The sequence below is a fragment of the Podarcis cretensis genome (assembly GCF_951804945.1).
Source record: "Podarcis cretensis genome assembly, chromosome: 13".
NCBI classification, from domain to species: Eukaryota; Metazoa; Chordata; class Lepidosauria; order Squamata; family Lacertidae; genus Podarcis; species Podarcis cretensis.
In genome coordinates, this window is record NC_137182.1 from 41,934,405 (window position 1) to 41,949,472 (window position 15,068).

Sequence of the window (15,068 nt, forward strand, 5' to 3'; positions counted from 1 at the left end):
TGAAGCTATAGAAGTGCCCGTAACAAGGGTGAACCATGTGAGGCCCAGGAAGCCTCTTCCCCACCCTCTGAACCAGCAGCCCGGGGCTCCTTTCTAGAATTCAGTTGCTCCCGGTGCCCCAGGCAGGATTTATTGAGTTTTTCATGGAAGCAGGCACATTAGGGGCAGCTTAGTCTACCTCAAAATGAGAATAATGCAGCTAAATTAAACTGGAGTTGTTCTCTGCTCATGTAACTCTGTAAAGTGGTAGGTTCATTAAAAACATTGAATGAATAAATGCATTTAATGAGAACTTCCTTTACAATGTCCACATAGCTCACCGTGCAGCAGTGGTTGATGAAGCGGGCTAGGTTGCCACATTTGGTGGCGTCGATTATTGTGTCATGGTCCACACGGAAAAGGTAGCTGCTCCCGATGCCCTCCTGCGCATACCGCTTCTCGCGCATGTCAGCCACCACCTGAGAAGGAGAAGGAGTGAGTCTGGACACTCAAGAGCGGACCATGGAACAAGAAGCAAGGCTGCTCTGTCAATGGAAGGGATGGGATTGCCCATCTAGGACAAGGATGGGGAATCCCTGGCCCTTGGGGTAGATTTGGCCTGTGAGGTTTGATTTTCCCCAAACCATGGCCACCTGCCCTATACCTGATATCACAGGTGACAACACCTGATGGGAACTTAAATAACACAGCTGATCCCTGCAGAAAGGAGAGCTGAAGCGTTGAGGTTCCTAAGCACGCAAGAAGCAGACGGCTGATGGGCACTGGGGAAATGTTGCACAAGAAACCCTCTGTCAATCACCTGCCATCATGATAGCAGGTGATGGAGAGGTTCTCCTGCCTGTCAAAATGCCTGTCAAAGTTGGTCATAGAGAGAGATGACCAAGCTTGCCTGCTGGGCCAAAAAGGTTCCCCCCCCCCTCTGATCTAGGAGGTGGAATGTGCCAGCATCTGGTACTGGGTAACAGAAAGACCCGCAGAGTCTTGAGATACCTTAAACTAAGCTTAATAAAAATGGTGTAATGCACTTTTAAAGGCTAGTGCCCACTTCATCAGGTACATGAGGTGAGCAGTTGTCCATAAAAGCTTGTGCCATAATAAAGTTAGTCTTAACGGTGCCATCAAGACTCATTTTTGCTGCAGCCCTCTGAAAACAGTTAAGGGACTTTCCCAGTGCCAAAGTGCAAATTGACAGCTGTCGGTGCAGTGCTTCTCAGAAGCATGCCTATCATTTGGGAAGGAAATTCCTTGGGTGTCGCTGCAAATAAGGTTGGAACAATCTGAACTGGCACTCAGGAAGCAAACAGGTCCTCCCAAGGCAGTAATGAAAAGGCAGCCCTGCTCTGTGCAGTCTCCAGAGCACCCTCTGGTGTCAATCGGTTGCATATGCATGCATACATTTCATGGCCTCTGATGAGGAAATGCAGTTCAGTAAAGAACCTCACAGAGCCCAAGCTTATTTCTTTTGGTACTTTCCCACCCTACTTCATCATTGCACTAGCCCACTGGTCAAAGTCCCCTTCCCACAAGCATTTGTTATTGTTTTTTTAAAAAACAACAACAACAACAGATAATACAAGGAAATTCAGGGACAAGAACAGGTTTAGGGAAGGGGTCATCTTTCAAAAACCAAAGTAGTGGTGAAATCCTGGACAAAGCTCTCCTAATGCAGCACAATCAGAGGTACAAAAAAACATGTAGAGAGATATCTGCAGCCACCCTGTTAACTATAGCACCACCACCTTTAAATACAGGCCATACAAAGCCAGAATGCTTCTGTGAGGGATGGGAGAGATCCAGCCACATTATGATGTTTAGCTTTCCGAAACGATTGTTTTAAACACAAGATAAAACAATATGACCAAGCCTGTGGACCAAGGCTGGTGCTCTCATGCTATAAAGACAGGCTCGCACAAGACACCAAGGCAGCAGAAACAAGAATTCCTTCCTAGACCTCGTCTCCTCCACTACTGCTCACCTGCCGGATATTTTGACCCACATACTCAATGACCATCTCATCAGCAGCGATTGGCTCCATGGCAAAGAGGCCCCACTCATGAATTCGACTCCGACCAAAGCGTAGCTTCTTCTTGCGGAACTAAAGGGAAGAGGACGACAGTGAGGAGAGGAATGATGGGTATGGGAGAAGCAACAAGATACTTAAATGCTGTCTGGGACAGATGGAAGCCAAGGGCTAGGCTGAGTGTGCATGTTTGTGCAAAACTCACAGCATACAATCTGGATTTAGTCCTCAGCTTTCTAGAAAAAGGTTGCCTGATGATTTTTGCTCAATGCACACATGCTTCACCACCGACAAAGAGTCACCTAAAACCATACTATAAGTGGATAGGTTGCCATGGCTCAAAATATATGGTTTCTATGCTCCCATTAACCCCAGTTATTTTCCCTCACACTCCTAACACACTCATAGCCCCCCACAATGCAATTTCCAATAGCGGAGAGCCAAATTCTACAAAGGCTCAGCTACAGCAGATAAGATCTTGTGCCAACCGCATTATCTGGAGTCCCTCAAACAATTAAATCTGAGCTTACAGATACTTTTCAAGCCAAAACAATTGCTTTTGGTGAACCGCAGACAAAATCTTTGTCCAAAAGCTTCCTTGCTTCCTATAGTGCAATGTGCTTTAATGCATCATGGGGATCAAGACTGGCTCTGTGAGGAAAGCCACCCCCTACTGAGAAGCCCTCCATGCCCAATTCTGGGAAGCCTCAGCACCTGAAATGCATGCCAGGCCAAGTCCATTGCCCTCTGCCTTCCAAAGGATATACTAGGATCACACTCCTAATCCCCCCCCCCCCCAGCCAAGGGCGCATCTCCTGCTTGCTCCACTCTTTCAACTTGCTTAACAAGACATATTGGGTACCTTCAGCTGGTTTAGTTTCAGAAGGTCGCTATCCAAGATGGCGGAGGAGCCAATGGCACTGAGCAGGCGCCTTTGCTCAGATCGCCGTTCGGACAGGATGCGGTTGGTACCCTGAAGGAGGAGGGGAGAACTGGTTGAAAATGAATGAAAACAAAATTCTTCCGCTCACAGCGGGAGGGGAACACACCACCATGGATCATTGCAGAGTCACACATATGGAAAGGGACACCCTTTAAAAGCGGTTCACTATCCCAGCTGCAGGGGATGCGGGTGGCGCTGTGGGTAAAACCTCAGCGCCTAGGACTTGCCAATCGTCAGGTCAGCAGTTCGAATCCCCGCGGCGGGGTGCGCTCCCGTTGCTCGGTCCCAGCGCCTGCCAACCTAGCAGTTCAAAAGCACCCCTGGGTGCAAGTAGATAAATAGGGACCGCTTTCTAGCAGGAAGGTAAACGGCGTTTCCGTGTGCTGCGCTGGCTCGCCAGATGCAGCTTGTCACGCTGGCCACGTGACCCGGAAGAGTCTGCGGACAGCGTAGTGAGATGGGCGCACAACCCTAGAGTCGGACACGACTGGCCTATACGGGCAGGGGTACCTTTACCTTTACCCCAGCTGCACATTTACCCAGCTTCGGTGAGGGTGGTCAGCATGCTTAGGAAGCAGTAAGAATGGTACTGTAAATTCCCACAACTATCAAACAACTTACTTTCAAAATGAGACTCCCCCACCTTTTTGCATTTTATGTTGTCAGTATTCAAAAGTGCTCACAGCAGCTAGACAGATCAATGGTCTGACTCAATAGAAAGCAGCACCCCGTGTTCTTATACATGCACAAGCACCTCCTTTAGATTCTTAGTCAGCCCCTGCTTCTCCCCATTACTGTGGGACCCTTCAAACTGCACAGGCAACAAATCTCTTCCTTTCCCACCCTCAGTTCTCTCAGACCCAGTGAGAGAAGAGGACTGGCCAGGGGGCGGGGGCTGTTAGGCTGACCTGCCTGCAAATTTGGCGTGAAGATGAGAGCATCACCCATGTTATTTACAGGGTATGTGTGTATGCCCTGCAATTCTGCAGAAGTGGGGTGTTTTGTGTCGTTTTTCTGCTTCCTGAAAATCATTGGATTGTTTTAGCCCAGGGGTAGGCAACCTAAGGTCAGTGGGCCGGATCCGGCCCAATCGCTTTCTAAATCTGGCCCACGGATGGTCTGGGAATCACCGTGTTTTTACATGAGTAGAAGAATGTGTCCTTTTATTTAAAATGCATCTCTGGGTCATTTCCCCCCCCCCAAATATAGTCCAGCCCCCCACAAGGTCTGAACGACAGTGGACCGGCACCCTACTGACCACTGTTTTAGCCCTTACAGCTGCAAATATAAGCTTAAATAACTTGCAGGTAACATGGGTGTTGTTTACAAAGCTGGAGGAGGTGCTGAAGAACAACTGCAGGGAGATGGTGCTTTGGGGTCTTGTTCCAGATCTTTGCCCAACTCTACAATAGGAAGCATTGCACTAAGGTGGTAGAAATGACTAAATAACTCATTAGGAAGAAGCGGGGCGGGGGATGCTTAACCTGCATAGCACGTACAGATGACAGAATTTGGCTCCTCTCACCTCAAGGTGATTAGGGTCACCTTGCTGTAGAGGAGGTGTGGGAAACCTTTGGCTGCCCAGGTGTTGCTGAACTTCAACTCCCATGGGCCTCAGCAAGCATGGCTAATGATGATGGGCGTTGAGGTTCAAGCAGCATATGGAGGACCAAAGGCCCCCACACCTCCAGTAGTGTTTGATTTGTTCTTGATATGGAGTAAGCCCGGTCCCCCACTTTCTAAAATGTATGTCTGCACACATTCTTCACCCCTGCCCTCATTCAGTAACAGCCCTTACTAGTCACTCTAGGGTCACCCCAAAACCGCACAGGGAGCATAAAGAGGGGTCTAACCTGTACGTCAGCAGCATCAAGCTGCTGCACGGTGGCCGGGCAGACGTCGAGGTACTTGTCCTTCTCTTTCTTGCTGATATGGTAATAGCCCTCGCTGCGGGCACAGCCTGTCTGGTGCTCCCGCAGGTCTGACGACTTCCGCTTCCGCTTGGGGTTCGCAATGTTTGTGAGTGGAGGCGGGGAGAGTTAAGGAGAAAAAGAAAAGCATGGAGCAAGGAAATGGGACACAGGCCTCTTTCTGACTCTTGTGTTTGGGCCAAGCAAGCAACTTCCCCTCATCAGAAGCCTTGCATCTCTTCCATTAGCAGAATTAAACCTCATGCCTCCTGGAAGAAATGACGGGGGGGGGGGCGCGAGGAAGAGGCATGGAGTTGAATTCAGGAAATTACTGGGTGAGTGTAATGACTTCCATTCATGCAATGGACCTTCCCATCTCTCTCTCTCCATCTGCTCCTGAGGGTATAGGGAACCCCCCAGAGTATATTTGGGGGATGGAAGGGGAGGAGAGGGAAGGGAAATTCCATTGCACAAGTGGAAATTCTTCCCCTCGCACAATGACTTATTTGGATGCAACCAACTAAAGCTTCCCAATTTCTTATCTTGTTATAACAACAACTGCCCCAAACCCACAAAAGTAACCATAGTGTAAAACAGACTCTCGTGCCATTCCTTCTTTTGTGGCTTTGCATTTCAAAGACTACAGGTTTTGCTTTAAAAAAAACAACAAAAAAAACCCTGAACTTCACTTTCACCATTCACCTTTCTGAATCTTTACCATGGAACACAATAATGGTGATGATGGCACAACCTGCCAACTATTGCAGAACTGGGAAATGTTCGCAAGACAACTGCTAAATGCTAGGAATTTCAGCAGCTGAAACCTAACCCTGCTGCCCCCAATGCCTCTGCTGGCCTTGTTAAACAAGGGGCACCTGTACTTGGCAGAATACCTATTCGTTTGTACAATGTTAAGTCCAGTAATGGGGACAATGGTTCACGCACACAAGTCAGGCTTTCGTCGTTGCTGGATCTGGATATTTTTTTCAAAAAACCCAACAACTGCAGAGCTAACAAAGCCTATCAACATGCTATCCTTAATATTTTATGAACTCTTCATATTCTACAAACAAAAACCCAACAGTGACGATGGAAAGCCCCAAGGTATACTCAACACTATAAACTGGTTGAGCAGTCATTTCCTCTTCCCAGGGAATTGCAGCAGTATAGGGGAGGGCAGCTACCGATCTTAAAACAGAATTCTCGGTAGCAGCAGGCCTCACCAAACTACAATTCCCAGATATCAGTGGAGGAAGCCCTGCTAGTCAAAATGGTATAACCCCAAGATGCATTCACAGCTAAGATACCCGGCCCCCAACCCTCCAGAATCGCCTGCCATTTGCTCCAGGAAGGATATTGGTGTGGTGGACCCAGTGGGTATCGTTCAGCCAGTCCGTGCTGTTGTCCTCGTGCAGCAGGCGCTCGTACGTCAGCCGCAGGTACTTCATGTCCTCCAGGTCTAGCCCTGAGTTCCAGATGTCATACAAGATTGTCATCTGCTCAAACTCACTGCGTGTCTCAAAGGCCAGGGGCAGCGGAGGCGGCTGAGCAGGGGCATGCTTGTGCGAGTGGGAGCGCAGGGAGCGCCTGCGGATCTCCCCTTCGTCGCTGCTGTCAGCACTCTCCTCCTCCTCTTCCTCCTCCTCCTCACTCTCTGAAAGGAACAGGTCCTCAGGCCCAAAGTGCAAGTTTCCCAGGTCCTTGAGGGCCTCTTCCTTGAGCCACTGGGGCTGCTTCTTGGCCTGAGGTGGTGGTGGTTGTTGTTGTTGCTGCTGCTGCTGCTGTGGGACAGCTGCCTTGGGTTTCTCAGCTGGTGGAGGCGGGGGCAGCGAAACCAGGTCACCCACGTCAGGCTCAGCTTTGACCTCGCTGGCATCAGCCACAACCTCCTCAGGCGCTTCCAGGACCTCGCCAATGTGCTCGCTGTACAAATCCACACGCGGCAGGTTGGCGGCACCAGACAACACAGCCTCATCGGCTTTGCGGGAGGCAGGTGCTGCGCGGACAGCCATGGCGTAGTTATGCTCCATCAGAATGCTGCTGACCTCCAGGGGCAGTGCGGGGACCGGCAGCACGGCCTTGGGCTCCTCGGCCTCGTCGGAGGTCTCCGTCTCCTCAGAGTCTTCACTGCCTGCACCGGCCTTCTTCAGTGCCACATCTGCCAGCACAGCCAGGTTGGGTTGATTCGCCAGCTCCAGCAGCGAGGAAGCACCCATCCGCTCGCGCAGGTGCAGCCTGTCCTCTCCAGGGGGCTGGGGCACCCGTGAGAGCTCTGAGCTCCGAGAGCGAGAGCGGCTCCGGGACCGCCCGCCCGGAAGCAGCTCCTCCGTCCAACACTTCACCAGGGAAGCATGGTCAGCCGGCAGGTTGCTGATTGTTCTTTGGTTGGCTTTGGGGGGCTCCCTCTTGCGGCTGGCAGGGGCTGCTGCCTTGGCAGGGGGCGCTACAGGAGGCAGGGGAGAGGCAACTGGAGCTGGGGCTTCCAGGGTTAAGGGCACTTGGGATGGTAACATGGGTTCTACAGGCACTAAGGGGGCCTGTGCTACCTCTGTGGGGACAGGCGGCGGAGGTGGTGGGGGAAGAGGAGTAGGTGGCGGAGGCAAAAGCGTTGAAGAAGCCGGTTCCAGTGGCTTCTCAAATGCCGCCTTGATCTCGTCATCCTCACCAGGAGCTGAGAAGGAGACTGTTTTCCGGCGCTTCTTGGGTGGTGGCAGGAGTGGGATAGGTGATGAAGGTCGCTCTTCCGGCCTGGGTCGCTCTTCTGGCGCCGTCCCAACATCCTTCTCCTCTGGATGTGGGGCCAGGATGCCATCCTTCAGAGGAGCAGGCTTCTCTTCTGCCACATGGCCTGCATGAGGGAGATAAATTGTGCACTGGTGAGTGTGGGGTTACCAATTTTTAATGTGAGAACAAGGAGAGTGTGCAGGAAAGAAAGCCAACATGCAAGCAGTGGTATAATTTAAATAGGGTGGAAGCAGTGGGAGAGGTGAATAATGTTGGCAAGAGAGATAGATGCGAGAAAACCAGTGAGTCGATGGAAAACCAAAGAGAAAATTATAGCAGTTGTGTTGTGAGATAAGCAGGAGGTGGACTAGAGTTTTGGCTGAGGAGAGAGAGGAAGGGCCAAATTTCTGTAATATTGTAAAGGGGAAAATGACATGATTTGGCAATTGATTAAGGAGGACCAAAGGAAAAACCAAGGCTTGCTTCTGATCAACAGAGTAGATTGTGACGTTGTCAATAGATAATGAGAGAATGGATTGGGGAAAATATGAGGTGAGCCAGTCTTTGACATACTGAGCTTGAAACAATAATGAAACATCTAAGCAGACATCTCTCACAGGAGATGCTTGACTGGAGGGAGGCAGAAGTTCTGGGGTGGAGAAGCAGAGCTGGGTGGCATCAAGATACAGGAGGAACTGAAAGCCATGGAAGTGGGACAACGTTGGGACAACGTATATGTGGCTCACCAGCCCTTTGGTAAGATAATGAGTGCAAACATGGCAATCCACATCTTGGCCTCCCAACGCTCTGCAATTTGTCCAGCTGCTCTCAACACTTTCCCCATCTCCCAGGCAGAGCTGGGGAGGACTTAGGGTAGAGCATCTCACCTTGGAGCAGGCCTGCTTCTGTTTTCTTCTTGTCAAGCTCAGCGTCTGTGGTTTGACGCATTCTCTCTTCCAGGTCTCTCAGTGACTCGGTGGGGCAGCTGTCCATGGTAGATTCGTCCATTTCCTCCATGCTCTCAGCTTCCTCCTCATCAGATGAAGAGGAGGACAAGGAAGAGGAAGATGAAGAGCTGCTCTCTGAATCAGAAGTGCTGTCGCTGTCCTCATCGGACTCGTCATAGAGAGAATACTTGGAGGAGCCGTCACTCTCACCTTCATCTGCACAAGGGATAAAAGGGGACAGGTAAGACCAGCAACATGGCTGTGAGCATTTCACACTCCCATGCATAGCACAGGCAGAGAGCAGAGTGTGGTCTTTGTCCAAAGTATAGTTTCTGTAATTATTTCAGCTTCCACTTTTTTTAAAAAAACAACAACACACAATTTCTAGTCCTCACAGGTGGTCCCATTGAAGTTACTAGATATGAGCAACAGGTCCACTTAGTTCAACAGGTCTACTCTGAGTAGGACTTAGTTTAATACCACCCCATGGCTGCAAAGATACACTTGAAAGCACATATTCATGGTGGAGCCTACTGAAATGTCAACGGCCGGAGAGACAGTTGAACAACATTTCTTGCAGAGGGTGGGGTTTTCAATGATCCACAAAATTCTTTGCCCCTCCCTATGACTAGCAAAAGCAGAATTAAGTTAAACATTTTTTTAATTCAATGGTGCAAATAAAAATATGGCCAGATTTGCATATTTTCCACAGGTTGCAACATTTAGCTTTGCAGAAGGAGGGATTTAAGTACTGAGTATATACAAAACCCAGAAGCTCTGCCAAGTGCTGATGACCAGCTGGCTTTTCAGCAGAGAAGTGTCCTGAGTGCTTCAAGAACAGAGTAAAGGGAGATGCCACTGGCATTGATAGGGAAACCACACGCAGAAGGGGTATGATTCATACCAAAAGAAGCACACGGATTAGAAAAGACCCTGCTATCTTTCATCTCCACCTAGGTTAACAGCCTGTTGTTAAGGACAATGTTAGTGATGGCAATTCATCATTTCTGGTAACTGTCAACTGTCAATACCTTCAGATTCCTCCTTCTTCGTGCCGCGCTCCCTAGAACCTTCACCTTCCTCCCTCCGCTCCTCCTCCTCCTCCTCCTCCTCCTGTGAAGACAGCAGCATAAAATGTTTCTCAGGGGCGAAATCCTTTAACAAGCCCATTAGCAGCAGGAAAGGGTATGCATGTAAAAATGTCAGCTCAAACTCCTGAGTCAGAGTGGCTTGAAGAGGGCATGACTTCAAAAAGGAACTCAGGTCCTGTGGAATGACTTGAGGCTACAAGCGCAACTGGAAAGTGATTTCGCTTTCAGGGCTGCCTCGGCTGCTTGAAGAAAAGGGAGCAGAGGTCGAATGGGGGAGAAGACGTAGAAGAAAAGGGAGGGCCTGGAAACCCAGCAGCAAATGGCAGTCAAGCGGTCCAACTGTGCCAAGGACATAACAGCATAGCTAAGTGAGTAGTAAAATGCTCATCAGGCTCTGTGCTCATTGACAGCCACAGAGGAGAGATGGCACACCGAAGGGCTTTGCAGGGAATGGCCATTTAAGACTGTAGGAAAGGAGGAGTGCAGTCCTGGTCCGGGTCCAACAAGGGACCTGGTCAAGCACAGTGGGGGAAAGGGGAGCTCTAGGATCCAAGCTATTTAAGAATTCTACCGCAAAGACCTATTCAACTGCTTTATGCTGCGTCCTGGCCGATAGCTGGGGGAAACTGAAACTGGCTAGAGGAGCCTTTCTCAATCTTGGCTCCCCAGACATTGCGGGACTACAACTCCCATCATCCCTAGATAGTTGGATCATTGGCCAGGGATGATGGGAGTTGTAGTCCGACAACACCTGGAGACCCACGGTTGAGAAGGCTGTACCAGAGGTTTCTCATAGTGGTAGGAACAGCCAAAATGCAAACTGCTTTGAGGTTCCATTTACAATCAAGCGGTGTATAAATTAAACCTAAACAAATAAGTAAGAGGCGCCTTCTTCTCACCTTCTCAGAGGATGAATCCTCAGATGCTTCCTCTCCCTCGCTATCCAGGCAGAAAAGTTTCCGCCTTTTCCCCGGCCCTTTGATCCGTTCATCATCCCTCTTGGAGCTTTTGGGTGCCTGTGAGGAATCCTTATCTTCAAGATGGAACAGGGGAGAGGGAGGGTAAGATTGAGTTAATTTAACGATAGAAAACACTCCCTTAATTATGAAAAAAAAGTTCAACCATCACCCATAACTATCCAGGGCTGAAGGAACTGACCTTCCTCATCCTCTTCAGCAAGAGTAGATGGGTGTGGCTGCTTCACTTCGCTGTCCTCCGAGATTTCGGATGGCTCTTTCCTTTTCACCTGGAACAAGAGGATCCCTAAGATGAGAAGGGCTTAGAAAGCCATCACTCAAGCAAGTCACTCAACCAGATTTTGTCTCTTATGACCCCCATCCCACTTATAGCCTCCTGAACAAAACAAGGTTTTCAGATCCTGAAGCTGGATTGCTGCCACAGCCAACCCAAGAGGATCCATGGCCCTCACCTTGAAGGATGGGAGTCCCAGAACTCCTCGAAAGCCAGTCCCAAAGCCAAACCCTTCCAGGCCACCAGTGCCGCCACTCTTGGCCCAGTCAACCAGGGACAGCAGGGCAGGGTCTTTCAGCTTTGTCTTGTCTTTCTCCTCTTCCTTGACTGGCTGTTTGACAGTACTCTGGAAAGGCTGCAGATAATGAGAGCTGGGCATTAGCAGCAGTGATGAGAGGCTGAGGAAGAGGGTTTGGGATCTGGGATGAGCAGGCAGAGCAGCAAACCCTTGGTAAGTCACATGCTCAAAAAGAGCAGAACACAAGAGACTTTTGATAAGAATGATTTTTGCAGCATCTGTCAAAGTTGATTAAACAGCACCCTTTCAATCCATGTATGCAGACAGATTCATTTCCTAAATGCAGATATCTCATTAGGTTTATCTGCTCCACATTCCCTGTGTCTCTTCATACCCATTTGTCCTGTTCCTACATCTTCATCCAAATCTCTTTACTAATCCACCCTGCTGCCTTCAACACAGTTCATGCCTCTGCTAAGCTTCTACTTCCCCACATGCTATCCTGCAAGCATCGCTGCCATCCTGAGGTTGCAGAAGCAAGGCTTGGAGTGGCTTTTCGGTGGCAGGTTTGCAGCCCACTTTCTGGGGAACTCTGCACTTTCACTGTATCAGTAAGAATAATAAAACTTAAGCCTTTCATACCACTCGCTGCAAAGCAGGCCCCACAGCTCTCCCAAATCCCCACGACCCCCTCAACACGCTATCCCTAAGAGTTAGGAACCATGTCTCAAACCTACACCCCTTCCAAGACTGGGGGCTCTTGGCAGCCTCCCCCCCACCACACAATCACCTTGGCCTTCTCCTCCTTGCGCTCCCACCACTTGTCAAAGGTGTTGAAAGCCACGTTCTCCACCATCTTGCGGTTGAGGTCACGCTGCATGATACTCTTCATCTCCTGCATGAGTGTCTCAAGGACGCTGTCCACTACGGAGGCATGGGGGTCCTTGGGAAGAGGTGGGGGTGGAGCCACTTCCTCCTGGTATCCCCATGGGGAGGCCCGGAAATCAAGGAGGCGCTGTGGGGGTGGCAGAGGGGGCTGCTCCGAGGAATGCTGCTGCGGCTGCTGCTGCTGCTCCGAGGCCCCCACTGCTGATGGCTGCTGCATGAAGAGCTGGTCTCTCTGGAAGTGGCGGTTCGCCTGCTCCAGCAGGTAGCCGTGGCCGTAGAGGGGGCGGCCGCAGAAAGAAGCCGCCTCCCGGTGGTAGGGGAAAGGGTCCTCAAACTGGCCTTTGCTCTGACGCAGCTGCTGCAGGCGGCTCAGCATCTGCGTCTGCATCTGGAAGGACATGGGCATCCCGCCCCACTGGTTGCCCAGCCGGTTCATCAGCTCCATGGAGTTGACGAAGTCGTAGATGTGGGGGGCACCCCGGCCTCCGCCCACCACCCCCGCGCGCCCTCTGAAGTCCGAGAGGCGGTGAGCATGCCGTGGGCCAACCTGGCCGTAGTTGGAGAGCGAGTGGGTCTTGCCCGCCAGGTGCGGGAGGGAGACAGACATGAGAGGCTGTATCGGGTAGGCGGGGGGCGGCTCTGGCCGGTGGTGGGGGGTAAAGGAGGACACGCCCAGTTGCATGTGGCCCAGGGCTGACGGCATCACAGAAAAATGGGGTTCAGACACCCCTGCCACAGGGGTTGGGGGTTCGACCTCTGCTTCATCCTCAGAGATTTCCATGTCTTCACCTGAAGATTGTTGAGATGCCTTATTTGGGAGGAGAAGGGGAGGGAGGGAGATAGCACAGTGAGCCAATTGTCTGGCTTCTGCAGCATGCACCACTCATTTCCCTGAAAGAAATTGCTGCAAACCACCTCCCAAAACACTATCCCCCATTCCTGCAGGTATGTCCTTTCACCTGTCTAACCCCAACAATATCATTAAATCATTCACACTACATAATAATAGTAATAATCTTGAAACAAATTCAAATTTCATGATGCCGGCAAAGTCAAACATAAAAACCCTAGCCTCAAGTTATCTCTCATTCACCCAATTCATAAGACACCAAAGATACCTAGAGAAGTTCCTAGCCCTCGTGACCGTGCATAAAATCTTAGAAAGCTGGATGCAGCATCTGTTAAGAAGGCTGATATTCAGAAGATGAGATGATACCTGCAAGGATTTCTGCAATCAGCACATCCCTACAGTTCATCATTAATGCCCTGTTAACTGTCCTAACAAACATTTCTAGTGGTTCAAAAGCCAAGATCTGCAAGCACAGCAAACATGACTGCTGAATTTATGTGACACACATCGAAACACGTGGAGTGCCGTGTGGAGTACTGTGTTTGTGTTCAAGGTTCCAACCTGCCACCTATACCTTCTTTCAGAATGTTCCACTGCATCCCACCCCTCTCAAGTCACTCAATATTCTATGGTCAATGAGCTGGCTCGGTCCTTCACTGAGCTCCAACCCCCTCCCCCCCCCCCCAAAAAAGTTGCCACATTCAAAATCCTTAGAACTTACTCTATCTTGTCCATTGGCTTTGGGAGATTCTGCTCCTGATCCCATGTCCAGCGCTGGCACCACATCTTCAAAACTGACAGGAAGGGGAGGCGGTGGAGTGCAGGGCCCATGCGGCTCCACTCCTTTGGGCCCTCCCTTCTCCTCGTCTTCCTCTTCCGTGTCCAAATTAAGGAAAGAGAACTTGGACCTTTGCTCCTTGAGCAGCATCTCGATGCGGGAGTCCAGGCTGCTGTGCTGAGTGAAAGGGACGCTCTCGTTGGTAGTTTCAGGCGCAGGGGAGCCAGACCGGGGTGGTGAGGTCTGCACAGCAGGGGAATGGGACCGGTCATCAGCAGCTGCAAAGGCTGCTACTGCTGGGCTGGTGTTCTCTTTTGTTTCCTGAGCAAGAAATTCGGTAGGAGGCAAGGAGTTGGCAGCAAAAGTCTCGGCTGTGGGGAGCAGCCGGTAGTCCTGGTCCACGGCAAGGGGTTCCACGGGGAGGGAGAAAGGCTCCGGAGTGGCTGTGTACGGTGGGTAGAGAACGCTGGGTGCTGGAAAGGGCTCTGCACTCTGCTGAGTGAAGTTGTGGCTGTTCTGGAATTGAGCACTATCTGGGGCTGGGGTGGCCACAGACGACGAAGAGGAGGAGGGGGTGGTGACCGTGGGGGTGCTGACGGTGGAGGAAGGAGTCGCCTCATCCCTCTGGGAGCGCTCCCTGTGCCGGGAATGGAAACCAGAGTCCTCTCTTTGGTGGGAGCGATGAGAGGAGGAGGAGGAAGAGGAGGAGGGGGTGGAAGAAGACGGGCGCCCTTCTGAGGTGGATGAGAGGCGTTGGTACCGGCTGCTGCTGCTGATTGTGGCAGCACTGCCACCGCCACTGCCACCATCAAACTGCTGATTGTAGGGAGGGTAGTGATGGTCATTGCTACGGAAGTGGGAGGAGGAGGAAGAGGACGAGGAGGAGGAGGAAGAGGACGAAGAAGAATAATGCCGACGCGAGTACGAGTCTGGAAAGCTGTTCTCATGTCGGCGGGATTTGTACGATGTTGACTCTGGCTGGTAGCTTGAGTAGCCTGGAGTCCCTTGCCTTGAGGAGGAAAATTAAGAAGAGACAGTACCATGAGTTACCAGTCTTTGCTCTCTCCCACTTAGCCAGACCTGACAGGCTGGCTCAAGGATGCAATGCCACTGAGATCACTCCCCCAGGGCTTTGGGCAGATATACATATAAATCACCCACCTGCTGGAGTAAGCAGAATCTTGAGAATATGGTGTCCCTCCCCGGGGAGTGTATGGTGTCCCCTGGGACGACTGTGGCGTGTACTGGCCATACGAAGAAGGTGTATCCTGCCTACCACTGGAATAAGGAGTGTCCTGAGAGGAAGGTGTGCCATTGCCAGGCGTTGAAGGCATTGTGTTACTAGCGTACGAGGAGTCTGTTGAGTGGCGCCTTCGGGACTCTGACTGCAAAAGGAAAGAATTGAGAGCAGATTATTCACCATGCAGT

At 50.9% G+C, this 15,068-nt stretch overlaps 1 protein-coding gene across 7 annotated transcripts in view; it reads right to left on the reverse strand.

Moving 5' to 3' along the window:
* SETD1A (SET domain containing 1A, histone lysine methyltransferase) overlaps window positions 1-15,068 on the reverse strand; it is a 31,740-nt gene that overhangs the window by 5,043 nt on the left and 11,629 nt on the right. For 4 of the 7 annotated variants that reach the window (XM_079950221.1, XM_079950223.1, XM_079950224.1 and 1 more), the window contains exons 7-19: window positions 14,802-15,025; window positions 13,584-14,649; window positions 11,915-12,820; window positions 11,065-11,241; window positions 10,794-10,881; window positions 10,535-10,668; window positions 9,576-9,657; window positions 8,485-8,760; window positions 6,231-7,721; window positions 4,817-4,986; window positions 2,883-2,993; window positions 1,976-2,095; window positions 321-458 (exon numbers count right to left, since the gene is read on the reverse strand). In XM_079950221.1, coding sequence (XP_079806347.1) covers window positions 321-458; window positions 1,976-2,095; window positions 2,883-2,993; window positions 4,817-4,986; window positions 6,231-7,721; window positions 8,485-8,760; window positions 9,576-9,657; window positions 10,535-10,668; window positions 10,794-10,881; window positions 11,065-11,241; window positions 11,915-12,820; window positions 13,584-14,649; window positions 14,802-15,025 — 4,983 coding nt within the window. The remainder of the gene's footprint in view (window positions 1-320; window positions 459-1,975; window positions 2,096-2,882; window positions 2,994-4,816; window positions 4,987-6,230; window positions 7,722-8,484; window positions 8,761-9,575; window positions 9,658-10,534; window positions 10,669-10,793; window positions 10,882-11,064; window positions 11,242-11,914; window positions 12,821-13,583; window positions 14,650-14,801; window positions 15,026-15,068) is intronic. The other 3 variants (XM_079950227.1, XM_079950226.1, XM_079950225.1) reach the window with 3 other exon arrangements.